The sequence below is a fragment of the Pollicipes pollicipes genome, unplaced genomic scaffold (genome assembly GCF_011947565.3).
Source record: "Pollicipes pollicipes isolate AB1234 unplaced genomic scaffold, Ppol_2.1 Scaffold_6138;HRSCAF=7277_pilon_pilon_pilon, whole genome shotgun sequence".
NCBI lineage: Eukaryota > Metazoa > Arthropoda > Thecostraca > Pollicipedomorpha > Pollicipedidae > Pollicipes > Pollicipes pollicipes.
This window is the reverse complement of record NW_023596818.1, coordinates 35312001-35339735: the sequence shown is the minus strand read 5'-3', so window position 1 is coordinate 35339735 and position 27735 is coordinate 35312001. Positions and strand designations below refer to the sequence as shown.

The following is a 27735-nucleotide window of genomic DNA, read 5'->3' as shown; positions in this document are numbered from 1 at the left end:
AGAGAGAGGGGAGAGAGAGAGAGAGCGAGAGAGAGAGAGAGAGAGAGAGAGAGGAGAGAGAGAGAGAGAGAGAGGAGAGAGAGAGAGAGAGGAGAGGAGAGGATGAGAGAGAGAGCGGAGAGATGAGACGAGAGAGAGAGAGATGAGCAAAAGCGCATTGGGTAACGGCTTAATAATAATACAACTAAATGCAGCTACACTGTTAGCTGGTCAGCGGAGAGTACCCGTGCGGGGAACACGTGCTGCGCCCCTTGGAAAACCCCACGACTTTAAGCGTCCCAGCCTTCCATGCCGAGAATGCAATTTGGTTTTACTCGTGATGAAAATCGATAGTTACCTGTCGTCACCATGAATTCAAGGTAATTTGATTGATGTATTGCAATTATGCAATAGTAATTGCTGCATAACAAGAATGAAAATGCACATTACAGGTCGGACATGAAGTCATAGCCATCGCCTGGTGGTGACAGTCGTTCATGGCACTGCTAATGTTCGCTTCAGCCTATTCGAGATACCCGCATCGCGAGCGATTAGTGATTACGTCATTATTATCACCGAGCGACCGAAAATACATACACTTTAATCTAATCACACCAACACCAACAAGACTTTCCTGGCCACGCTGAAATGACACTTCAACTTTATAAATTGAGGTTTATATGACATTCATGCCAGCGTTTTGTGTATATACATATATATACATATTTCTGATGCCGATAACCTTGTTTGGACTATATGCGTTCATGATTTGCTGGCAATTCAGCATGCTATTTAGCACTACAAGGTCGCTTAACTGGCACCTCCTGGTATATTAGGTTGATAACCCAACATAAGAACTTTGAGCTCAATGCCGAAAAAACAGTACCGAAGAAAAAGCAATTATGTTACATGAGACAATGCCAGTTAATTTTAGGCTAGTAAGGATAATGAATCACGGCTACGACCTGTGCGGATAAGGTTGAGAGTGCTAAGGCAGGTTTATATTTCAGGTCTGCAAATGCGTCATCTGCTGTCACTCGCGCGCCACCACAGATGCTGGGCAACTCTAAGGGTTTAGTCCGCCCTGATGGCAATCCACGCGTAAGAATCACCCAGACGGGACTCAATCACTTAAAACGCCAATGGGCTCTGGACCAGACCACCTCCCTGCACATTGAGCAAAGGCGCGTTGGGTAACGGTTTAATAATAATACAACTAAATGCGGCTGCACACAATAAAACGGCGTCTCCTTGAATAATTTTCGCCAAAGCTTACAGTTCCTGTAAACCGACGTACATGTGGTTCAGCAGCTAGCAGGTATATGCATTGTACCAAGGATCAACTCCGAAAAATACCAACCAACAGCACGTCACAAGTGCGAGCCAGTGACTGACAGCCCGGTGCCGACCTTCTCGCCGTAGATGTTGATGTTAGTGAAGGGGTTGACGGCGATGAGGATGTCGCCGACGTAGGTGTAGATCTGTCCGGCTCGGTAGCGCTGCTGCAGCTGCTCCACGATCACGTCCTCGGTCAGCCGCTCGAGCGAGGCCAGGTCGTCGACGAAGATGCGCTGCGGCTTGGCCTTGCGGTCCGTCTTGAGGCGGCCCTGTTTGGTGGTGACGTCCGGCTGGCGCGTCGGCCGGCCGCCGCTCTTGCTGACGTCACGGATCAAGTCACGGAGCTGCACCCGCACCTGGGACGGTCACGGCCAGGTCACAACGAAGGTCACGCAGGCGGAGGAGGCGCACACCGATCACCAGCCATCAGCTGACCTGCAGCTGCAGTCCCCCTGGCACGGCGGTGCCAAGCCTCTCGAAGTAAAGGCTGGTTGTCCAGGTCCAGCCTGCACAGGACCCTGTGAAACGTCTCCTCTAGCCGTACATCAGCATGAGGTGACATGAAATGCACCACCGCTTCCTTAAGAAAATCACGTGATTCCCCTCTCAGTTGAGGTGAAGCGGTGCACGCCATGAACAGCACTTACGTAGTCCACATTATTTGGCACCATCTTCAGAAAGGGGTGCTCCAGAAGCGGCCTCATGAACGGCCTCTTCTCGAAGTCTTTGACCAGACAATGGCTGACGAAGTCATTGAACGACGGACTCCAGTCAGCCGGCCGCTTCAGCGTTGGGGGAGGATTTCTCGGAATCTGCCGCCAGAGCGCGGTGCTATGACATTATGCTGAGCGTCAACAACAAATGCGACATGCACCCATAATTGTTGGAGTGGGATAGAAAATAAGAGCAGTTAGCTCATTACGTATGCCATGAAATGATGCCATTTACTGTGCCAATTAAATTCCAAAAAGTGTATTAATCTCAATCTTGGATCAACCCTGTAGCGCACACCCTTTTGCAACTAGATGTTTGGGAGAAAAAAAACACCGTAGTATTGCACACATGAGTCAAAAGAAGAAGAAGGGTGCATATAATAATGCTGCGGTTGCCCTCCAAGCCAGCTGAATCGCTATACTTTTATGGAACTGTTAACAACAAAGCACACCTCAGTAGGCGACAGCCACCGTGACGTCACTTGCCTGGAAGAGCGCCCTCATTGGATGGATATCAGCCAATGGCGGTTCGCCGTCGGCCAGCTCGATGGCCGTGATGCCCAGTGACCAGACGTCACACCTGACGTCATAGCTATAGTCGTACTGCTGCTCGCATGCTATCACCTGGTGACCGAACGGCAGAGATCAGCGGCGGCTGCGCGAAACGCGCAATGTTGGAGGGCGCGTGGGCGTTCGTCGCGGGGCATCTCTAGCTTCTGATGCATGGCCCATGGAGACGATTAAGTTCGTTCCGAGTCACAGTAACAAACAAGAATAATCCCGCGTTTTTTGAGAATCGCATATTATTCGAGGATTGTGATCATTCCGGAGTATACCTGGAATCTCTTAGTGAATGGCATTGCATTTCGTTTGCACAATGCACGAGTACAGGGTCACATCAGACCCCAGCCCTATCTCCACTGGTCTCATCAGACCCCAGCCCTTTCTCCACTGGCCTCATCAGACCCCAGCCATACCTCCACTGGTCTCATCAGACCCTATCCCCATCTCCACTAGTCTCATCAGACCCTATCCCTATCTCCACTGGTCCCATCAGACCCCAGTCCTTTCTCCACTGGTCTCATCAGACCCCTGCCCTATCTCCACTGGTCTCATCAGACCCTATCCCTATCTCCACTGGTCTCATCAGACCCCAGTCCTTTCTCCACCGGTCTCATCAGACCACTGCCCTATCTCCACTGGTCTCATCAGACCCTATCCCTATCTCCACTGGTCCCATCAGACCCCAGTCCTTTCTCCACTGGTTTCATCAGAGCCTATCCCTATCTCCACTGGTCTTATCAGACCCCAGTCCTATCTCCACTGATCTTATCAGCAACGCTTGGCGTCGGCTGTAAGCTGCAGCGTATACAATTTGCATGCTGTGCATTTTTGCCCTTGCAAAGTCAATCGAATGCTACGCAGAGATGACTTTAGAGCAGAGTATCTGTCAAACGCGACTCGTCGCAAAGGCCCGATCGCACTCACCCAACAGACCCATTTCAGTTCCACGTACGATCTGTGCTACTGGCCCTTAGCCAAATGTTAACGAGGAACTTGTAACGTGTCAGGCAAAGCCACGAAGCGGTAACCCCAGCAAGCGTGACCACCTTGTTTTCACCCGACCGACGGAAATTAACAGGCCACACACATATACAGACACGGACACAGATACGGACATGGACACGGACACGGACACGGACACGGACACGGACACGGACACGGACACGGACACGGACACGACACACACACACACACACACACACACACACACACACACACACACACACACACACACACACACACACACACACACAACACACAAGAGTGCTATGTCTGGGGCGCGACCCCGTCCGTCAGCACGGACTGTGTCTGCCACACAGCGGCCACATGTGTGTGGCACCGTACTGAGCCGAGGGACCGGCGGACACGACACGCCACACGCTGCCGGCTGGCAGGGGGAGGGGGGGGGGGGCGGTCCAGGCCCAGGACGCCGTCGCAGCTACGTCACCGCCGCCGCTGGGACGTCACCCACCTCCGGCGCCATCCAGTAGGGCGTGCCGACCGAGGTGTTGCGGCGTCCCAGGGTGGCCGCCAGGTGGGAGGAGACGCCGAAGTCGACCACCTTGATGCGGCCCTCTTTCGTCAGCAGGATGTTGTGACCTTTGACGTCGCGGTGCATGCAGTGGCTCTGATGCAGGTACAGCAGGGCCTGCGTGAGGTTTGTTACTGTAGCAGGCTGATGGGACCCTTTACGTTCGTAACACGCTGGCATTTGTGAGGCGGCACACTGCGAAGGGTGTTTTAAAAGAGCACCGCAATGCACACCGATCTGCTGAGCGCACCGCGGCTGGTAGCTAACGAGCCCAAACTGGGGCGTCACCACACGCCCGCTCCGTGCCATGCGAACAAGAGCGCCGGCGGGGCCGCTGTCGCCGTCGGCCACTCACGTCAATCGTCTCCTTGATGATGTAGGCGATCTGGAGCTCGGTGAGCGTCTGGCCCACCCGGGTCAGCGTCTGGATCAGGTCCGTCACCGAGCCGCCGCTGCAGAGCTGGCCAAAGGAGCGAACGGCGCGTGAGGTGATGCGTACACCCTGCCTTCGCACGTGCCGCGAGCACCCTGCCCATGCACGTGGCGGGTACACACCGCCCACACATGTGCCACGAACATCCTGACTACGCACTCGCCGCGTGGTGCTCCCCATCCCCGTAAGCGCCAGCGGGCGAAAGTGTAAGCACCGTACTGCCGTGCTGGCACATCGCGCTAGAAAGCATGGCGAATGTTGACTCGTGTCCGGTGATCAGGCGTCACGCCACTCCCAGAGTCCTGTCTCTCAGACCCGCGGCGGCGAGAGGGGCTGTGTACCAGCGCCTGCTGCCTGCGGTCCTACAGTGGGGTGTGGGGCGGCGCATGTAGCCGGCGGGATCTGCTGAAAGGCATGTCGGGTTCACCCTCCGTATCTCTCATATTGTGCAGGGCCAGCTAACGGGAGTACCAGCTATGCCACATGACAGGCGGTCCAAAAGAAAGAAGACGACATCTGACAAACGTCGTGAGCGAGCACCACATACGTGATGTAACGCAACTCTGATCGGCGAGGTCGGCTACTGCAGAGCTTCCCCCTCACTAAGTGCCACACAGAGCCAACACCGGCAGAGGTGTCGAGGAATGCTGCCCGTCGAGGATGCTGCCCCGCTGTGCCCAGACCAGCAGAGGTGTCGAGGGATGCTGCCCCGCTGTGCCCACACCAGCAGAGGTGTCGAGGGATGCTGCCCCGCTGTGCCCACACCAGCAGAGGTGTCGAGGGATGCTGCCCCGCTGTGCCCACACCAGCAGAGGTGTCGAGGGGTGCTGCCCCGCTGTGCCCACACCAGCAGAGGTGTCGAGGGGATGCTGCCCGCTGTGCCCACACCAGCAGAGGTGTCGAGGGGTGCTGCCCGCTGTGCCCACACCAGCAGAGGTGTCGAGGGATGCTGCCCCGCTGTGCCCACACCAGCAGAGGTGTCGAGGGATGCTGCCCCGCTGTGCCCACACCAGCCAGAGGTGTCGAGGGATGCTGCCCCGCTGTGCCCACACTAGCAGAGGTGTGTCGAGGGGTGCTTGCCCCGCTGTGCCCACACTAGCAGAGGTGTGGTCGAGGGGTGCTGCCCCGCTGTGCCCAGACCAGCAGAGGTGTCGAGGGTGCTGCCCACGCATGTGGCCCAGACCAGCAGAGGTGTCGAGGGGTGCATGCCCCGCTGTGCCCACACCAGCAGAGGTGTCGAGGGGTGCTGCCCCGCTGTGCCCACACCAGCAGAGGTGCGAGGGATGCTGCCCCGCTGTGCCCAGACCAGAGAGGTGTCGAGGGGTGCTGCCCCGCTGTGCCCACACCAGCAGAGGTGTCGAGGGATGCTGCGCCCGCTGTGCCCACACGTAGCAGAGGTGTCGAGGGATGCTGCCCCGCTGTGCCCAGACCAGCAGAGGTGTCGAGGGGTGCTGCCCGCTGTGCCCAGACCAGCAGAGGTGTCGAGGGGTGCTGCCCGCTGTGCCCACACCAGCAGAGGTGTCGAGGGGTGCTGCCCCGCTGTGGCCCACACCAGCAGAGGTGTCGAGGGATGCTGCCCCGCTGTGCCCACACCAGCAGAGGTGTCGAGGGACGCTGCCCCGCCATTGTGCGCACACCAGCAGAGGTGTCGAGGGGCGCTGTTCCGTCGGGGGGGGGGGGGGGGGCACGTTCCGCCGCACTGTCCGCCGGCGGCGGAACGCTCCCCGAAGCGCAGCGGACGATGAAGAGCGGCGACAGGGTCGACGTCACAGACGCGGCGTCCAAACAAAAACATACCGCCCGCAACGGAGGGAAAGGCAGCAGCGGACAAAAGCGGCACGTCGCGTGACATCTTCCCAGCGTGATTCTTCAAAGGTGAAAAGTGTGCATCATTCACAGACCACAGTTGGATGCGCGGTGCGCCCACGAGAAGCGGCAGCCGCCTTGAGGTGCGTTGCTTTCAAGTTGTGTAACCGCGGAGAAAGCATCGGTATTGCTGTTCTGACACATCATCAGCCCAGAGTGATATACGTTCTGGGTAGCAGGCTGGTGCTTGATGACGCAATGCTTCAGCGAGGGAACATGTCGTGTATTCAGCCCGTCACGGACCAGTGCAGGAGAGTGCAGGGGGTCGGTTCAGCCATCGGAGGAATCACTTTTGACAATGCAGTTCCGGGTGCAGGGCTCCCAGCCCATTCCAGCATCAGGGCCGACTGCGCTACTTATGCAGTCAAAAGTCAGCACAGAAGCGTGGATCTGTGACGCATTTCCGAGCTGGGCTCAATAGCCTATGTGGTGGTTCGTGAAGCCTAGGGCCTTACGCTGTAACGATGCGATACAAACACCCTTTCTTATATTTTGGTTAATTTGATTACAACGTAGGCAAGTGAATTTAGACCATAGCTTCGTTGAAGAATAAAACATAACCGAAGAAAGTCAGGAATGAAATTTAAAAACGCCGAACACACACGAGCTTCCAGCGAAGTCGAGGAAGCCGCCATCTCGGCATGACCACCGTCTCCCGGCGTGTTTGGTGTCGTGCCGAGCGGAGCGGGGAACTGTCGTTGGCCGGGTGTGCGGCAGCTGCGGCCGGGCGGCGGGCGCACCGCAGAGCATCACCTGGCGTCACCTGGCGGCCCTGACCCGGCGCCGGCGCCGGCACCGGCCGGCCGGCTAACGGTCGCCAGCCGCCGCCGCCGCCAGCCGTGAGAACGGCCCGCCGGACCGCCGGACGCACAGATACGCCGGAGAGACCATCTTACGGCGGAGGCTAGCTTACCGCAGAGGCGGGATCACGGCAGAGACTGGATCACGACAGAGACCGGCTCGCCACAAAGAACGGCCGGCGACAGAGGCCGGTTCACTGCAGAGACGGAATCACGGCAGAGACCAGCTCACCGCAGAGACGGGATCACGACAGAGATCGGTTCACGACAGAGACCGGCTCACGGAGGAGATCAGCTCACGGAGGAGACCGGCTCACCGCAGAGACGGGATCACCGCAGAGACGGGATCACGGCAGAGACGGGATCACGGCAGAGACCAGCCTCGCGACAGAGACTGGGTTACGGCAGAGACCTGCTCGCCACAAAGAACGGCCGGCGAAAGAGACCGGCTCACTGCAGAAACGGAATCACGGCGGAGACCAGCTCACCGCAGAGACGGGATCACGACAGAGACCGGCTTATGACAGAGACCGGCTCACGGAGGAGATCAGCTCACGGAGGAGACCGGCTCAACGCAGAGACGGGATCGCGACAGAGACCGCCTCACCGCGGAGAACGGCTCAGGATAGAGACCGGCTCACCGCAGAGACGGGATCACGGCAGAGACGGGACTACGGCAGAGACTGGCTCACTGCAGAGAACGGCTCAGGATAGAGACCGGCTCATCGCAGAGACGGGATCCCGGCAGAGACGGGACCACGGCAGAGGCTGCCTCATGGAAGACATTTGCTCCATGGGAGATCAGATAGATCGCCGGAAGAGCTCACCTTCAATCGTCCACGTTGCCTCAGACGGGAACTCATCCACACAGCAGTCCATATCAGAGCTACGGTAACCGACAAACCAATACAAAGACAAAGACCAAGAACCGATACGGAAGTGTCTGGATGATAATCCGCAAAGATGGTGGCTGTCGTTACGTGACCTCGTCCTGCCAGAGGCGTCCGATGTGCTCCAGCGGCCGGGAAGCCCTCGATCGCCCCGGCGCAATGGGAAAACGAGGCCGCACTGCCTCATCTCGCCTCTCCGCGTCATTACGCCTCACCACTGACAGAACGCGCTGGGATTTGATGCTATCGCGAGATAATGTCATGAGGAAGCAGCAGTTTGGGGACATCGATTTAACGTGACCCAAAAGGCTCGGCAGAACGATGACACTGCACATTTCACTGCTGAGAGCCCAGAGTACCATGTGCGGAACTTTCCGCTCTTGTAAAATGGCATGTGTCCCCCAATGCTTTTTGTGTTTTAACGTAGACTTTGTAGGGGCCCCCGGGAGAATCCGCCTAGAATAGTAATGCTCTCACCGAAATGATCTCTAGGGAGTTCTTTTCCTGGGTATGAATTTTAACTCGCTATCTTGTTTGCTAGGCCTGTACTTTGCGTTCAAAAATGCCGCGTCTCCTCACCATCGTACTAGACAAGTACCTTTCGCGGTGGTGATGAACGTCGGTAGTCTTGATTTATGCTTTGTCATTTACTGCAACCAGCATTAAACGATGACGTTTCAGTGGTAATGACACGATCGTTATCACCGCATCGACAGTGTCCGTCAGTGCTGCCAAATCTGGCCACCCACCATGACGCGGTGGCCGAGCCTCGGACGGCCGGCCGGCTCGCGGGCTTTGACTGGGGCCGATTAGCGGGCGAGATATTTCACTTTCCCGACGGCTCCCTGGCTATCCCGTGACAGCGGTTGGCGTCAGGTGTTCAACATCGTAGCGGCGCAGGCGGCCCGCTCCGCATACTACACTTGTTTGGTGCTCTGGCCCCGCGTGTCATAGCGGGCCCGCCCGCCCTTCTCACCGCACCGGAACTCTCGAGAACCGCAGACAGCCGTTCGAGAGCAGCGGATGCAGCGGTGTTGAGATGTCGATGCTAGCTGGGACCGCGGTGGCATGTGCCGCTCTCGTTCAGTCGTGCGCCTGTTTCGTTACGGAGCGCGAGGCGTGACTTCGTGGCGTTGAACGCCCGGACCGCAGCCGACTTTCTAAGACCGATGTGGGTAAGTAGAGTCGACAGGAAGGGGACATCATTCCATTCCGCGCCTCTAAGCGATTTTACGATACGCGGCCGGATAGGCCGACCGCCCGGCTGCGGGAGAAGCACCGGCCGTTAATTAAATCTTGGTCGGCCGACGGAGATTGGGTATTGTCTCCGATACGCTGTGCGGAGCACTCACTGAGTGGTGCGGAGCGGCCGCATTAACTCAGCCGACCCCGAACAAAGCCTGTTATAGCCGCCGCAGGCTTCCACGGCCTCTCGGCCGAGCAGATGTGCACTCCCCGTCACATGGGGCCTTCCGCGTCACATGGAGCCATCCGGCGGTCGCTACGTCACATGGTGCCATTCCCGCGTCACACGTAGCCGTCCCGCGTCACGTGGAGACGTCCGCACGTCACACGTAGCCGTCCCGCGTCACGTGGAGACGTCCGCACGTCACACGGAGCCGTCCCGCGTCACGTGGAGCCGTCCGGCGATCGCTGCGTCAAATGGCCGGGTCACGTCGAGCCGTCCCATGTCACGTGGATCCGTCCCTGCGTCACGTCGAGCCGTCCCATGTCACGTGGATCCGTCCCTGCGTCACGTGATGCCGTTCTGCGTCGCGTGGAGACGTCCCCGCGACACGTAGAGGCCGTCCCGCGTCACGTGGAGCCGTCCCCGCGTCACGTGGAGCCGTCCCCGCGTCACGTGGAGACCACCAGCCGGTGGCGGCCGCCTCACACAGCACGTGCTGTAACAAGGCAGGTGTCTTTGTCCGCCGCACGGACCTGCCATTGTTTACCGGCCTGTGTGTGTGTCGCGGTGATGGGGTGTTTGTGAAGCGTGTGTTGTAACGGGCCGCCGCCGCCGGCGCCGCCTGCGGGCAGGTACCGTGACTGGCGGCTTGAAGCCGGCCGTAAACAACAGGTAGCCTGATGCCGGCCGTAAACAACAGGCAGCGAGACCTCACCTCCATGACGAACCAGAGCTGGTCGTCCTCCCGCTTGCGGCCGGGCTTGAAGAACATGCCGTAGAACTGGGGGATGTTGGGGTGCAGGCAGAGGTCGCGCAGCACCAGGAACTCCTCCTCAATCTCCTCGATGTTGTCCGTGATGTCCTCCAGGATCTTGACGGCCACATAGTCGCCTAGGGGAAGCGCAGGCGTCGACTCAACGCGGTGCTTTCACCTTTCTCGTGACAGACAGGCGACTTTGAACCGGACAAACGGCGCGTTCCGGTCTGGAGTTCACACTGTGGGATGTCTGCTCCGTTTTACCTACGCATGACAGTGCTTCGTTACGCCAAACGTGGTTGCTCCACATCGGCCATCTAGCTGGCCCGCGTGCCATCCCCGCGCCGGCCTGCTGGCGAGTGGCTGGCGTTTGTCGTAAGGCCGCGCCCACCACGGTCCGCCCTCGCCACACCCTACCACACAGACCCAGCACTGCGCCCGGACGGTGGGCACGCACCGTCCTGCTGGTGTAAGCGCCCTCGCCACACCCTACCCCACAGACCCAGCACTGCGCCCGGACGGCGGGTACGCACCGTTCTGCTGGTGGTCGCGTGCAGCGTGCACCTCTCCGTAAGTGCCCTCGCCGATCAGGGTCTCCAGCACGAAGCGGTCGCCCGGCTCCGGCAGCGCGTCGAAGTCGATGTGTCGGCTAAGGCCGGCGTAGGCCAGGCCCGGGCTCTGGGGGTCAAACACAGCGTCAGGCCCGGACTCTGGGGGTCAAACACAGCGTCAGGCCCGGACTCTGGGGGGTCGAACATAGCGCCACCCCAGGAGCCTGAGATCGGGCCACTCTGGATATTAACAAGACGGTTAAGCTCCGGTGCTTTCTCACGCTTCGCTGTCGAAGACGGTTGGTAAACGACAGATAACATTCCTGATGAGGTCTTAGTCAACATTAAAGCAGCATGCAACTCCAAACATAAGGCATAAACAAATCCTTGCATTTCTGATTCAATGCATATTGTTACTGAAATTGGCGCCCACACACCCAAAGTCTTTCTCTCCACTGCCAACCTCGTCCTTGCTTCATCGCTGAGTGGGATGGCAATAACCAAGAGATGCACTGATGCCGTTTTAGATAAGAAAATGCATACTTGCTGGTCACCCTTTTTGTATAACTGTAATGGCTCAGAAGGCATAGTGAGTAGCTATTGGAAGCGAATAATCGAGGTAAGTTGTGATTATACATCATCTCACATCTCTCTCACCACATCAAGCAACCGCGTTGATATTTTTGCTCCCCTTACTGCGCACGACACCGCGCACCACAATGCTCTTGGCCACTGCAGTTCAATGCCCCAGCAATTGATTTACCGGGTGTCTGAGTATTTTGACTGGTGTCAACAAAGGCTGAAGACCCAAGCAGATGGCAGGGCCACATGTCCATTTCTCCCGTGTAGCTACGGGGCGGAAATGCACAGAAGACGTGCTGTTGCTCAGGCTAAGGGGCGGAGGAAGATGGCGTGTGCCTGAGATGAAGCAGGTCACATTTGAAGGTTTCCCCCCTGCAAATTGTATCAGTCTAATTCTGCCTGGTGTCTGCTGCTGGCTGTGACCTCTCTTACAACTAGAAAGCCATACCGGTGCTCAGTTAAGACGCAATTATGTATATGTGGTACGGATATATGTGAGAGTGGGTGAATGAGTCCGTGCCCATCCGTGAATGCCGTCTGTGCCAGTGAAAAGAGAGAGACCCCTCTCGGCCTGCTTAGATAAGCAAAACAAGAACAAAATAACGTACGACTTTTCGATAACATCAGCAGCCCAATGGCCTGTTGTGCCGCAACAGGATCAAAAGCGCAGGAAGAAAGCACGGCAGCAGTGCCGTGGCGTCATTCACGATTAACTGTCTTCACCGCAGCAGCAGCAGCTTCCGGCAGCGGCGTCTCCAACAGCCTGGTCCGTGTGACCGGGTCCGCGGCGGGCCGGCCACGGGGGAGAAGCGCCACTGACGCCCTGGTCAGGACTGACTGACCAGCGACACCGACTCGGCTCGGGCCCAGCTGACCCCACCGCGCCCGCAGCAGAGCAGACCGGGGACGGTCGGCTGTTACCACTGCGGCGGCCGGGAGCCCGGCGGTGGCGGCCACAGACGGCAGCGGGAGTAACAGGGGGGGGGGGGGGGGGGGGGGGAGTGGGGGGGAGGGGGAAAGAACGCAACCCCGCACACACGGCGTCACCGCCAGCTGGGCAGCGGAGAGTACCCGTGCGGGGAACACGTGCTGCGCCCCTTGGAAAACCCCACGACTTTAAGCGTCCCAGCCTTCCATGCCGAGAATGCAATTTGGCTTTGTTCGTGATGAGAATCGATGGTTATCTGTCGTCAACATGAATTCAAGGTAATTTGATTGATTTATTGTAATCACGCAATAGTAACTGCTGCAAAGCAAGAATAAAAATGCACATTACAGGTCGGACATGAGCTCATAGCCATCGCGTGGTGGTGACAGTCGTTCATGGCGCTGCTAGTGCCGGCTTCAGCCTAATCGAAATACTCGCATCGCGAGCGATTAGTGATTACGTCATTATTATCACTGAGCGACCGAAAATACATACACTTTAACCTAATTACACCAAAAACAACACGACTTCCTTGACCACACTGAAGTGACGCTTTGGTTTTATAAATTGAGGTTTATGTGATATTCATGCCAGCGTTTTGTATATATATATATATATATATATATATATATATATATATATATATATATATAATACACGCATTTCTGATGCCGATAACCTTGTTTGGACCATATGCGTTCATGATTTGCTGGCAATTCAGCATGCTGTTTAACACTACAAGGTCGTTTAACTGGCACCTCCTGGTATATTGGGTCGATAACTCAACGTAAGAACTTTGAACTCAATGCCGAAAAAACAGTACCAAAGAAAAAAGCAATTATGTCACATGAGACAACACAAGTTGATTTTAGGCCAGTAAGGCGAAGGCATCACGACTACGACCTGTGCGGATAAGGTTGAGAGTGCTAAGGCAGGTTTATATTTCAGGTCTGCAAATGCGTCATCTGCTGTCACTCGCGCGCCACCACAGATGCTGGGCAACTCTAAGGGTTTAGTCCGCCCTGATGGCAATCCATGCGTAAGAATCACCCAGACGGGACTCAGTGACTTAAAACGCCGATGGGCTCTGGACCAGATCACCTCCCTGACAGTGATTACTCCTGGCCACTACTGTCGACCATCAGCGTACCTTTCACACACATTTATCGCCCCTTCGTCATTTGTGATCAGCTGTGCAGATTAGAGACGTGTGAGCGTTCCCGCGCCTCGTGCATATTGGAGCACATAAATACGTATTCAGGTAATAACCGCCAGGTTTCACCTTGCGACAAAACAACCACTGTTCGCTCTGATGGACACATTAATCCTACACCCATGCAAAAGGTTTCATGGAAAGCACTCCCGGCTCGTCCGTGCCTGCCAGAGAGCTCTATGCCCGCCGTCTTTTCATCTTCCGTATCACGTCTTGGCGGTGTATGCATCGCGCCGGGCACCAGTCGCCGAAGTGCTGTCTACTGCAGTCGCTCGTGCGCGAGCAATGGAGAGCCCCGCATTGGCTTAATGACTTAATGACGCTCGTGAGTTTTCACGTAAAGTGTCTGACAGAGCATCCCGCAAGGTCTCTCATTTTATTTGAGCACTGCCAAATGGGGTTGAACAAGCTCATCCGGTGCGCGCAAAACTTCAGGTGCACATACCAGTGAGCACTCTCTCCCTGTTCGCCACCCTCTGAAGACCCGTCTGCTGCAGCCGGCCGGAGCTCACGCGTTCCTGAGAGCCCGCACCCGCCGCGTCAGGGAGCTGACGCACGGTTGCTGGTTATGTACGTATTATGCACGGTTGCTGGTATGCACGGTTGGGGCTGGTTAGTTCGGGTCTGGCGGTCGGGTTAGTGTTATACGGCACCCCGGCGTTCCAGTCTCCCATCCGAGGCGTAACATGACGTTGCAATGGCACGGGGGGTGCAGACCGCGTCAAGCCAGGCGTCCTGACTTAGCCGCGTGAAAGAGGATACAGTAATGCAGTGTGCAAATGAACGGCACAATATCTAAGAGCCGTCCTGTCTGTCTTCCTCTTCAATCGCGTGCGATTCGGCAACAGAAGGCAACGCGTATTACACCAGGCCACAAGTCTCGGCACATCGGCATGGGGCAACATCGTTGCCTGCTTTTTACTCGAAGCCTCGTTCAAACTGTCCTCTGGGAGGAGGTGAGGTAGAAACTGACTAACTCAGCCGGCAACAAGCGCCGGTATTTCCAGCCAGTCCGTGAGAGCCGGCTCTCGTCTGCAGAGCACTCGGCACGCCTGGACTTGCCGGCTGATCGAAGGACACCGTCCGTCGTGTTCACACGGCCCCGATGGAATCGTGATGCCAGCATGACAGCCCGGCGCGGACGGGTGGCTGCCGACGGCCGACTTCCGTCGTCCCATCTGCCCGCCAGCTACATCAGCGACGCTCGCGGAGACCCCGCCAGACGTGGGCCGCGCGCCCCGTACGGCAGCTGTTTTTTTCTTATCTTTTTAAAGAGAATGTGACGCACGCTGTCACGCCTGTCGTGGAGCGCCAGCGGCTGCATTGGCCATATCAGCGCTCAGGGGCCAAGGCACAACCGGGACTCGTACGGGCTCCCCGTGTGAGAGTTCGATGCACTAACCACTCGGCCATCACGCCCCCGTCCAGCGGCTGCGGCGGCGCGCATCGCTGCAGTGGCCGGCCCTCAGCCTGGCTCGCCGCCGGGTCTCCCTGGCGCAGCTGGGGGGCGGGTGGGGGGAGCTGCGGCGGCGCGCGCCGCTGCAGTGGCCGGCCCTCAGCCTGGCTCGCCGCCGGGTCTCCCTGGTGCAGCTGGGGGGCGGGTGGGGTGGCGGAGTCTACCTCTACTAAGGTCTACTAAGCCATCTACTACCATTGGTCCGGGCCTGGCCGTCGCCAGACCGCTGCCATCACAGGTAGAGTCGGGTCGGAGTGGACTAAATTGTGGACCCTCCACCGTGAACCCCTACAGTAAAATTGACCGGTGGATGCGATGGATGGATGATGGATGCGATGGATGCGACACGAAGCAGCGAACAACATGAACGTGAGCAGTTCGTCGCCTGACTTGCGCTTGTCCTTGTCAGTGTAGTCACTAGATACATTCGGCTTCAAGGATGTGGATAAAGCTCACGAGGACCGAAGGGGCATTATAGGTGTAAGATAGCTTACGATTGGGAGTTCAATGCATAAGGGATTGAGCGACATCCGACTCCATGCCTTTGCTGCACGGGTCGCGGTGGTACACCACCCCTCCCCCCCCCCTCCGATACTCGCTCTAGCCACCTGGATTTGAGCTAGTTAGTTGTTAATATTTAGCGCTGTTGGTTTTTGCAATTGTCGATCACGAATCCTAGTCGCACAGCTCGCCTCATCGCATGGGAGGAGAATCACAAACAAACTTTGAATAGGTTGAGCTACTATGAGTATTACTCAGCGGACATTGTCAGAAGTCTGTCTTATGAATAGCACTGACGTTGTCTCACATAAACGTAGTGCTAAATCATTTTAGGCTTACTGGGAAATGGTGCTGAACAACCAATTCGCCTCTTCATGAACTGCCATTGCATAGAAGTGCAAACGCTGTGCATCGCTGATAGGTGGTCTGGCCCTGCTGGAGGCCCATCCACCTGTTTAGCTCTGCGAGCTCAGCTCTCTGCACGCTCCTGTTACCTTTTCACACATCAACGGACCGACTAATGGTGGCCTGCTCACTGGTGCAGGACCGATTAAGGCAACAAATAGGTCGACCGTCTTTCACCGGCTGGTTACCTTTTCAGCCGATGTGACTCGGGAGCCCAATCATTTAGAGTCATGCTCGTAACACGCCGGCCGGCTAATCCTTTGAGAAAGACCCCAATGAACTCAGAGGGTGAAGCCGGCGCGGGCTTTCTAACGTGCTGCAAACTTCCTGTATCTCTCTCTCTCTCTCTCTCTCTCTCTCTCTCTCTCTCTCTCTCTCTCTCTCTCTCTCTCTCTCTCTCTCTCTCTCCTCTCTCTCTCTCTCTCTCTCTCTCTCTCTCTCTCTCTCTCTCTCTCTCTCTCTCTCTCTCTCTCTCTCTCTCTCTCTCTCTCTCTCTCTCTCTCTCTCTCTCTCTCTCTCTCTCTCCTCTCTCTCTCTCTCTCTCTCTCTCTCTCTCTCTCTCTCTCTCTCTCTCTCTCTCTCTCTCTCTCTCTCTCTCTCTCTCTCTCTCTCTCTCTCTCTCTCTCTCATCTCTCTCCCTCTCTCTCTCTCTCTTTCTCATCTCTCTCTCTCTCTCTCTCCCTCTCTCTCTCTCTCATCTCTCTCCCTCTCTCTCTCTCTCATCTCTCTCTCCCTCTCTCTCTCTCTCTCTTTCTCTCTCTCTCTGTCTCTGACATGAGCTGACACTCCAAGCGTGTCAGTCCATCTGGTCAGGTCCGGACTTTCCGGACAAGGACAGACGGACGAGTCTCTGCCGCCGAGGTGGCAAAGACTCGTGCGGTCGGGAGTCCCGATCTTTCTTTCGCCGGACGACACCGTAGAGAGCTTCCTCAGACGAGGCCGCGAAGCGGGCACGGTGAAAGCCGTGGCAGTGTATTGGCTCCCCGCCTTCGGCTCTCCGAACTGACAGCTTCCTCAGACGAGGCCGCGAAGCAGGCGCGATGGAAGCCGTGCCAGTGTAGTGGGTTCTCCCACCCGCTTATTCACCGCTCTCCAGCTCCCAGAGCTGGTGGATTAACAGGCGACCAACAAACACCACAAGGACGAATGCCACTTCCAGCGCCGTACCCGCCTGGCCTGGTCCGAGCCGGGGATCTGGGCGTGCAAGGCCGGACTGACCCGTTACCTGTGCCGGTCAATGTTCAAGAGGAAAACAGCTGTGGTTTAAACTGACAGAGACTGTGCCCAGGCGATTCCGAATAATAGCCCCCCCCCCCCCCCCCAATGTCGCTACAATAAAGTAACCACTGCGTGAATGACCTTGTGAATCAGGTGGGGGAGGAGAATGGCATTGTTTATATGCACGATATAGTAAAAGTTATATAGTGAGAGCCGTGGCAAAATGGAGACTGGTTGCTCCAACGGCACGCCAGGACCCATTCAACAGGGCCTGTTTTAAGAACATAGCGCTGGGGAGGAAAAAGGGATATCTTCCTTCAAGGGAGATGGTTAAATTTTGACGCGCACAATGAAGCGTGTTGACATGCTCAAAAGCTGTCTTTCTGTGCCACAATTGAAATGATGCCACCATTTGAGGCGACGCGGCGAAGGCCACTTTACGAAAGGTGAACAAGCATGGAATTTGTGGGTAATGGACGTCGTCAACCGTCGGTTGAAGTTCAAAATTGCTCATTGTTGACTGCTGACAAACATCTGCGCCTTGCTGGTCATTTGTGATGGGTGATTGTGATTTATCCGCGAAAAAACGTGAAAATGCGTGGTGTAAACCGAGGTTTCTAGCGATGTTTTTGACAAAATAATTCAAACAGAATAGTTCCAGGCAGTCAAACACCCAAAGCAGCTCATGTTGAGCATGCGCGGGCCGCAAAATCCGCAAACACTCTGTCGCCTAGCTGCTTATGTCCAAAGTCGGGAGGCGCTTGTCAAAAGCCTCCCAAAAACCATGTAAGGCCACAGAATGCTGGCACGCCAGTGATGAGCTGACCACGTCTGGACACGTGCGCGCGTCCTTTTGCCTACATGCAGCTGACTGGCTCCAGCATATCTGCACAACGGCAAGCGACGGACCCAACACGCGTGTACAATCAGATGACGTTTCCGCGCCACGTAATCCCGCCGCCGGCGTGACGCCCGGCGCGTCTGGCCGGTGCTGCGGCGGCGCTGCTGGCGCAGCACGGCGCCGGCGTGCGTCAGCTGCGCCGCCCGGCGCGCGTACGGTGCGCCGCGGACGGCTCCATCTGGCAGTCCGCGCCCGCTGCGGTCGCAGCGGCGCACACTCTCCTCGAGGTGGCGCAAGCTCGCATGTGTCTTCGTCGGTTTTCAACTGCCCTTCCATAGGAACGGAATTCCCCGCACAATGTTGGCACCGGGCGATGAAAATTTAGCGGGCGTCGCCGTCCATGAGGAGCTTTTAATTTGGCTGCGTGTGATGTAAATCCAAACAATGGGAGCCTTAGGCAATTACTGCCTATGTTTTTTTTACCGTATTTAATCAACCTTGCCAATCTACGCCACACACAACGGTGTCTGACGACATCAAGCCAGCAACGACAACAATGCCAAGCCTTGAGTAGTGGAGGACAGCCGTGAGCAGTGGAGCAAAACCGTGAGCAGTGGAGCAAACCCGTGAGCAGTGGAGGAAAGCCGTCAGCAGTGGAGGAAAACTGTGAGCAGTGGAGCAAAGCCGTGAGCAGTGGAGGAAAGCCGTCGGCGGTGGAGGAAAACCGTGAGCAGCGGAGGAAACCCGTGAGCAGTGGAGAAAGGCCCTGAGTGGTGGAGGAAAGCCGTGAGCAATGGAGAAAAGCCGTGAGCATTGGAGGAAAGTCATGAACAATGGGAGAAAGCCGTGAGCAGTGGAGGAAAGTCGCGAGCAGCTTGCCCTTGGCCACAGCCCGAAATCATGTCTTAGGTGCATCCTTGCTTTTTTTCTTAGCACGTCGAACATTTCAATTATGTATGCTAACGTGTTCTCGTCAAGTCAGTATCTTTTGGTATGGCTGGAGGTTAGTTGTATCAACCTCAGAACTAGCAAGATCTTTAAAACGTCTGGTAAACGAAGACATCAAGCAGACATTAGGGCATTTTCAAAATGCTCGACTTTTCTAACAAATACATTAAGACAGTAGTACCCAACTATATCTCCATTCTCCCCGTCTTTCTCCGAGGAATAAGGCTATTGCTACTGTCTTAAGTATGTGAATAATGCTCCGCGCAAATGCACTGAACAATCTGCGCACCTTTGTGACAGCCCTGATGGTCACGCTTGAACAAGGTCTCGCATAAAATTGTAACGCAAATCCTAAGACGCATGAATGGCAGGGAACGTTCCAAACTCATGCAGATCCGGCCAATGAGAAGATACCAAGAAGCTCCCACTCACTGCATCACTCGCCGTGCATGGAGTATCGCGTGCGTCCCATGTGTAGGTCAGATTGTGGAGATCGAATGATGGGTACTGGCATCCTCTTACTAGCCAGCAATCCGCATGGATTCAGAACATTTTCTATCGGCCACGCGCCTGACATTTACTACCGATCAGTTTTGTAATAATCCTGATCACACACATTACCTCAGCATAACAATTTATTATCTCTTATTTCTAATCTCACGAGCCGAAAGGAGAGAGACGGCGTAAATAGCCAAAGATCGGAGTGGACGGCGACTACGTCCGGAACATCATAAGGTAGTATTTTGTAACTGGCTCTGCGTCCTGTTGGTCAGCGATCTGCTTAGTACAATCATGAGTGTTATATGTGTAGAAGCATCAAAGACGCAGCTTGATCGTCTCCATAGGACTCAGAATAATCTGCCTGTCTGACTAGGTTCTACATGGACGCGCGGCCTACCAAAATACCCAGCTCACTCAGACTGGCTGCAATGTTTAAGGTCACCTCAGTGGCACATAGAAGATGACAGCATGGCTTATGTGCATAATATTTTTAATTTTTGGAAAAGTGGACTATCCTTTTTTGATATCCCCGAGTTTTTAACTACCCAGGAGTTGCCCGCTGCATGTCCCAAACCGGTTCAGGCGATTCACTACCAGCACGCTTCTCCACGTGGCTCATGTCAAAAAGAAACCGTCAGGAGCGGTGTTTAAACGCGGGCCCCATGCTCCACTAAGCAAAAATTTTCTGTCTTTCTCGAACACAGTCATGGTCGAACATTTTTGTGTCTGTATACCCCACCGAGCACCTCCATGACATATCTGGGCTCTTGAGATTGAAACTCTAATTTCACGTGAAGCAGACGTCGTTTTACATTTCAGGTTTTGCGACACGCGCTTACTATGTCTATGAATTTCTGGCAATTTTTTGTCTTAAGCCGTTTTGGGCTCACTCCCACGTTGTGTAAATAATTTTATGTTGTGCCATGTATCTGCCTACGTCAGTGTATTTTGGGCACATCTTATGTCTTTTGTTTCATTTTCCCGATCATTGTTACTCTCAACTGTACACTGTTGTGTGTTATCTGTTGACTTCAGCTGCAGCGGGTCTCAACATGTTACTCAGCAAATACCAATACACAAATAAGCAAACAGCCCAATGCGCATGCGCGCCATACAAGCAAAGGTGCAAGTACCTCGAAGCATACTCTAGCACAGCATGCACGCCGCCTGACTCACCTGTTTACCCATGACTGTTCAGGTGATGCCGGCTCACCAGGAGCTCCGTTCAGGTGCTGCCGGCTCACCAGAAGCTCTGCCTTTACTCAGCGCGCGGCAACCATCGTTGCGTCGTTGCTGCCGACGCACTGCACTACACTGCACCCCTACACTGCACAACTACACTGCACCACTGCGCTGCACCGCTATACTGCACCACTGCACTGCGGCACTGCCGCACAACAGAGCGGCACTTCACTGCAATCCTGCAGTGCACCGGTGTGCTACTCTGCACTGCCGTGCTGCAGCACCGCTGGTCGGCAAGCTGCCGTCACCGCGCCGGCGTGGCCAACAGGACTTTGGTGGCAGGGAGAACGGGCGAGCGAACTCTAGTCCTCGACTACCGGCGTCCGGCTGGCGGCGGCTGAGGAGCTGCTGAAGGCACCGGTGCCGGAAATGTGGAAACTACGGTGCCCATGGAGGTGTCCGCATCAGTCTCCAGCGTTGGCTGGAGCTGTCTCAGCTTCAGGACCGCCCGGGTGTGCTCCAACTACCGGTACTAAGGAGGGCTGCGCCAGTCCCGGGTGCTGTCAGGGCCTACGTCGGCACTGGGCGCGGATGAGGGTCGTCCCGCTACTGCACCTGCAGTTCGGTGTCCATGGAGCAGGCCGGCCGTTCTGGAACCGAAGGTCAGCGTTAGGGGGCGTGGCTGGGTGAGCGACGGACCGGCCGACTGGCTGGCCGGCGGCCCGCTCCCCAGCTGCTTACCTCTGCTGTGTGACATCTGACCTCCCGCGGCAGCGTCGCCGCGGCTACAGCGAGCCGCGGTCTCAGCCTCCACTGGCAGCCATTCTGGCGGCGAGCTGCCGCGCCGACCCGGACAGCACGACGGCGCGGCACGGAAACGAGCCGCGCCCAGCCTCCATTGTGGCGGGCGCTGGGAGCGTGCCGGTCACAGTCATCCAGCACGGCGGCGGCAGCCCGGCGCGGCGTTCACAACACCCGTCATCCGCCGATGCGCGGGGGTGCCCCGACAGCGCCCAGCGTCACTGCCCGGTCACGGAAGACGGCGTAGTTGCGGCTGGCGCTGGACACCCGGCGTCATGCCCCAACACATGGACGCTTAACCCGCTTGACTGCCGTCACCGGCGCCTCTGTCGCGTCAGCGGGCTCGTTCCCGCCGGCGCTGCTGAGCAGAATGTCCTGTGGAAGCGTGCAGCGAGCCTGTCGCGCTGGCGCGGCTAAGCGGGCAGCAGCACCGGGGCCAAAAACCCCGTCGTACCAGAACGGTGCAGCTTAGCGCTCTACACAAAAACTGGTGCAGCTGCGGCGGCGCTGCATGGTGAGTCGGATTACTGACCGCGCAGCGACCGCACCGGCTCATACACACGACTGCAGTGCGCCCCAGCTCCACCATAAGGGCGGAAACTCGGCACTAGTCTCCCAAGTTTTGCGGAACTCTGTTAAGAAACACCCAGAACTCCGACGTCACATCTCAAAGTCTGACCCACGGCGGAGCCAGTGGCATCGGAACCATGTACCCAGCCTTCCAGCTCCACGACAGCCAACGCGTTTTGAAACCCCGCTCACAGCGTTATCGCCCTTAACGGTCTGTTCCTAACCCAGCACCAGCTAACACCGCGCGCATGCGCCTTCCCGTTCTACCTGGTAAATAGAGCAAGGCCTTGCCTCGCTTTGGCACGACGCGGTGGGGTGAATTAAACGCCCCATCCGGTCCACGGTCAAATTAGACAGGTGTGCAGGACCGTCCCCTGCCGGGCGGCGCACGGGCCCACTTCCGCCGGGGTCGACCCTGCCCCGCTATCGTGCGCCGCTCGACAGTCACGCCGTCCGTCACGCACTGTCCTGTCCCGTCACGTCACGTCATCGGCGCTGCCACACGCCGACGCGCGACAGCGCCCGCTCCAGTGGCCATCCCGCCACGGTCCTCACCGCATGTGCAGGGATCGAGCAGCACTGTAGCTATTCCAGGAGGCGGCGGCGACGGTGACGGCGGCAGTTGCGTGGTGCGGTCCGAGGAGCCGGCAGCACAGACGTCCGCCCGCGCCGGCAGCGGCGCTCCACCTGGCGGGCGGGCGGCGGCGGCGGCGGCAGCGGTGGGCGGTCAGCCGTGACGCCGCGGCTGCGCCACCGCCCGGCGGACTACCGCCACCGCTTCCCGGCGGACTATAGACCACATAACAGACCACTACCGTTCTCCGGCGGGCTGCAGACCACACCACAGACCACCTCAGCTCCCAGGCGAACCACCACCACCGCTTCCCGGCGGACTATATACCACGTAACAGACCACTGCCGCTCTCCGGCGAGCTGCAGACCACACCACAGACCACCTCAGCTCCCAGGCGAACTATAGACCACATAACAGACCACTGCCGCTCTCCGGCGAGCTGCAGACTACACCACAGACCACCTCAGCTCCCAGGCGAACTATAGAACACATAACAGACCACTGCCGCTCTCCGGCGAGCTGCAGACTACACCACAGACCACTCAGCTCCCAGGCGAACTATAGAACAATAACAGACCACATGCTCTGCTCTCGTGCTGCAGACCACACCACAGACCACCTCAGCTCCCAGGCGAACTATAGACCACATAACAGACCACTGCCGCTCTCCGGCGAGCTGCAGACCACACCACAGACCACCTCAGCTCCCAGGCGAACTATAGACCACATAACAGACCACTGCCGCTCTCCGGCGGGCTGCAGACCACACCACAGACCACCTCAGCTCCCAGGCGAACTACCAACAACGCTTCCCGGTGGACTATAGACCACATAACAGACCAATGCCGCTCTCCGGCGAGCTGCAGATCACACCACAGACCACCTCAGCTCCCAGGCGAACTATAGACCACATAACAAACCACTGCCGCTCTCCGGCGAGCTGCAGACCACACCACAGACCACCCCAGCTCCCAGGCGAACTACCACCACCGCTTCCCGGCGGACTATAGACCACATAACAGACCACTGCCGCTCTCCGGCGAGCTGCAGACCACACCACAGACCACCTCAGCTCCCCGGCGAACTACAACCACCGCTCCTCGGCTGACTACAGACCACGCTGCAGACCACCGTCGCTTTCCGGCGGACTACGGAACACATTACAGACCACTGTCGCTCTCAGATGGACTAAAGACCACACCACAGACCACCTCAGCTCCCAGGCGAACTACCACCACCGCTCCTCGGCTGACTACAGACCACGTTACAGACCATCGCCACTTCCTGTCAGACTGCAGAACATAGCCGTTCCCTGTCAGATAATGTACCATCGCCACTCCCCGTTAAAATACAGACCACCGCCGCTTCCCGTTAGACTACAGACTATCGCCCCCCCCCCCCCCCCCATTAGACTACAGACCATGACCACTCCCCGTTAGGCTACAGACCATCGCAGCTCCCTGTTAAAATGCAGACCATCGCCGCTCCCCGTTAGGCCACAGACCACCACCGCTCCCCGTTAAACTACAGACCATCACCACTCCCCGTTAGACTACAGGCCACACGGATCACCGTCGCTCTCTGTGAGACTACAGACAACCGCCGTTCCCTGCTAGACTACATGTCTGAAATAGAGCGACTGCAGAGATAAGCTCTCAGACCACATGTCTCCACCATTTTTTTCAGACCTCAGGCCACTGGCCTTTCTGCGGAACTACGGATCTTGGATCCCGTTCTGTTCCACCACCCTCCTTGCCTGATAGCAGAACATTTTGCTCTCTGTCGGGCTGCGGGCCACCCCGCCTGTGGCTGACCTCTGCCCGCCCACCATCACTCCGCTCGTGCTGCAGACCAGGCTTTGCAGCATTGGGTCCAGGCCGGCAACACGGGTCAGGGCTCACCATTTTACCCGGTCCGGGCCACACCGGACGCGGAGTTAAGCTAATATCAACTTTGCCATACCCCATGCTGTTTTTGATCTGGGTAAGAAACGTGATTTCACAAATGCACAGTATTCAGAGAACTACCACATATTTTCAGAGCGGGGGGAGTGGGATGGTTGGCACGCTTTGTACTCGACAATGTATCATATGCATTGCCGATGCTGGTATTTTGTGATATGGAGTAGTTTGTGATATACTGTTGCCTTACTTGTGATTGAGATATGTGCACTGCTGGATTTGATTGATTGTATTCCATTGCATTCAATGTTTTTTTCTTTATCATGATGTGCCATACTGACCATATGGCCATTACACATTATGGCCATCTGTTTTCGTTTGTGCATCTGTGAGCAAGGGTGGTTCCCCGCGGCTTTATGCGTGTCCGGATAGGATGACATATAAAACAACATGTTGTGTGGCAGTGTGACCTGTGCCAAGATGAGCTGCCGCGTGAAACACTTATGATAGTCACATATCGTTTAAAAACTGGTACTCTCTTCAGCGATGATTTTATATTTACAGGCAAAGCTAAGAGAGCTCATATGCGTTAGTTGTATTTAATGCAAGGAGAAAAATACAAAATGCAGAAGGAATAAGCACAAATGGGTACAGTGTCGTTTCAAAATATTAATCAAAGACATTAAAACCACCGTTTTTTTTACAACGATTAGATATAACTTAAATAACCCTAAATAACCGTAGGATTCCGACATGAGCCTGCTTGTCACTTCCAGGCGCACCACAGCACAAACTATCCCCGGGGACTAGCGGTAACACAAGCTTATGGCTGCTGAGGGTTTTGGTTTTCTGACATCTACGCGCTTATATGTGAGCTTTGTGACAACTATCCTATGTGTCAGCTACAGCCTGCGCTCTCATAAAAGCTCGATGTCTACTGGAAGAAGTTACACCGTCCCTTTCGGCATGCCTGCTGTTCTGCAAATATTCAGTAAAAGATTAACAAAACTAGCAAACAACATTGAGTCCATCCACAAAAACAGCTGCGCTTTGGTCCCTGAATACGAACCCATGTGGTGTAGTTTCAGCCAAGTGTCGAGCTCGAGTGATGGTAGGGGGGGATTATTCGGCCCACTTACAATCTATAACTTAAGAAAGCTAAAAACACAAGATTCTAAGGGTAGATAGCGCTTTATACCAGCTCACCTGTGTCACATTTGTATGTCCTTAGTTTGTGACCTTCGAATCAAATAAGGTAAACAATTTCCGAACTCCCGAACGGTGTCCGAAATACACGTAGACCACCTCACACAACCAGCCTTAACCCAGATGGCCTTCATAAGCAGGGTGTTACTAGAGCTCATATCAAGTCGGAGGCCATATTTGAATATAAAAGTAAGAATGACTAAACCTTATTATTTTGGCATTTCAATTTGCAATTCGCACCAAGTACTACCCCACGATATGAGCTCCTCAAAGAAAAAGGCGGCATCAAAGTACTTTTAGGTTAGTGACCTTCCTTGCTCTTCGTAAAGTAAAAATAAGAAATAATTTTATGTCGCTATGATCCAGGAATTCAAAGTAAGCGTGAGAAGCCACCTTAAAATCAATGTTATCAGTGGCATAGTGGTTTGGGTTTGAACTTGATCTGACCTTCGTACCTGACACAAGATGGTTGAAATTAGTCATAATTCTAAGTTGAATAGCTAAATTGTTTTAAAAATTATCTCAGTGCTTGACTTCGTCTTAGTTTACGTAGTTGCATCATCTTTAACATCATGTCAACCACTTTTTCTCATTCATGTGTTCATTGAAAGCTTTTGTATTTAAAATAAGCTTCTCAACTCCAAACAATCGCGAGCATCGATATTGTTTTCTTCGCTTTCTGTTTTCCGCAATAGCGGTACTGGCTAAGCGCAGTGAATATGAAGCTACCACCAGGTGGAAGCTACATGCATTGCAACAGTGACCGTAGCTTTGGGATGTTTTCACTGTGTAGACGTGGTAATGAAGTGTAATAAAGATGCCTTTGATAAAGATAGTAGGTAGCAGCCTTCTACACTTTTCGCTCTTCGAGAATCTTCCATCACCCCCAATCCCTCCAGGAAGAAGAAGAGTATTGAGCGCAAGATATGTAAACACTCATAATCCATTAGGTGCTAGTTCTGCTCAGTTTACTGCCGAATAATGGTGAAGATGATGACGCGATAAGTCTGTTGGCATGAACGTCTTTCCCCGGCAAAATGAGAGTCGGTCAATTCCCAAAAAAGCTGGTGGGAATTACTCGCCCCACCTGACATGTCTCGTTTTTCAGCCATTATTTTGATTGTCATCTGTGTACCGAAAATGCATTTATGATATCCTTCAATATATATGTGGCCATTTCTTTGTCATTAATTACCGCCGGCCCAAGCTTGGTAATTCCACCGATTGGTCGATCAGTGGTCTGCTTTTTGTTCACAGCCCTATCGCCTTGATTGGGTTGGTGTAACCGGCCACTCGTCGTGAAGACTGGGTCATGTACTATCTACAGAAAGAACTGACCACACCTCAGGCGACAGAGGTTGTGCTCGGGAACCGGTTCAAAAGTGGGATCATTACGCGCACGCCTGCGGAGGAGGGAAGCTAACGTCGTTCGGATACGGTTCGTTTTTCTCGCCTGGTTGGCAGACGAAACACTTCTGTACGTTACCGTGATGAGTGGAGTGAAGAGGCCCAACCCCAGTCCCATTTGGTTGAGCGTATTGATGCATTCCTGCTGTGCTGCACGCAGGCGCGCCTCAGTCACGCTGGGAGCTCAATTTTGACTAAGTGTCTAGCCTTCTTTCGCGTACTTTCTTACCTGATTCATCCAATTACTCTTTTAGGCTGAGAGGGCCGCCCGCAGTCTTGAGGGGCTAAGCAGGAAGGAAGCTGTCTGGTGAAAAATGCCATTAACTTCGGCAGGATAATTTGGTCGAGCTCAAAAGACGACACCACTGCCGGCTGACTGGCTACGGACCGCTGGTACCATCTACCACACTTTGTTCAGACAGACCGGAGACTTCAACCGTTCTGTAATGAAGCACACACCGCCAGTCTGTCGTATTGCACACCGCGTCCGCTGCCTGTCTGGCCACACCCGCCGATTCTGCGTCATACCACAGACTGACGCCGCCTCTGTCAGAATGCAGAACGCCGCCACTCTTCCCGGCTTCGAACCGCCACCACTATCTGCCAGACTGCTGACTGTAGTCCTCTGTCTGTCGGACCTCAGACCTGTCTGCTGACCTCAGACCTCTGTC

General features: G+C 55.5%; 1 protein-coding gene across 1 annotated transcript; it reads right to left on the bottom strand.

The window, feature by feature from the left end:
• Positions 1-1349: 1349 nt before the first annotated feature.
• Positions 1350-22634, bottom strand: LOC119105618 (myosin-IIIb). Its single transcript, XM_037229077.1, has 9 exons — positions 22532-22634; positions 21221-21255; positions 10813-10957; positions 10238-10413; positions 4481-4585; positions 4066-4242; positions 2517-2654; positions 1965-2129; positions 1350-1673 (listed from the first exon to the last, which is right to left on the bottom strand). The coding sequence occupies exons 2-9, from the start codon at positions 21236-21238 to the stop codon at positions 1350-1352; spliced, it is 1248 nt and encodes a 415-aa protein (XP_037084972.1). The 5' UTR covers positions 21239-21255; positions 22532-22634.
• Between the last annotated feature and the right edge of the window lie 5101 nt (positions 22635-27735).

Excerpts from the sequence above, each read along its gene's own strand:
- LOC119105618 (XM_037229077.1), bottom strand. Across the intron at positions 4,586-10,237 it reads AGCTCTGGTTCGTCATGGAG|CTCTGCAGCGGCGGCTCGGT; the intron begins GTGAGGTCTCGC and ends TCCTTTGGCCAG. Across the intron at positions 1,674-1,964 it reads TGCCAAATAATGTGGACTAC|GTGCGGGTGCAGCTCCGTGA; the intron begins GTAAGTGCTGTT and ends TGACCGTCCCAG.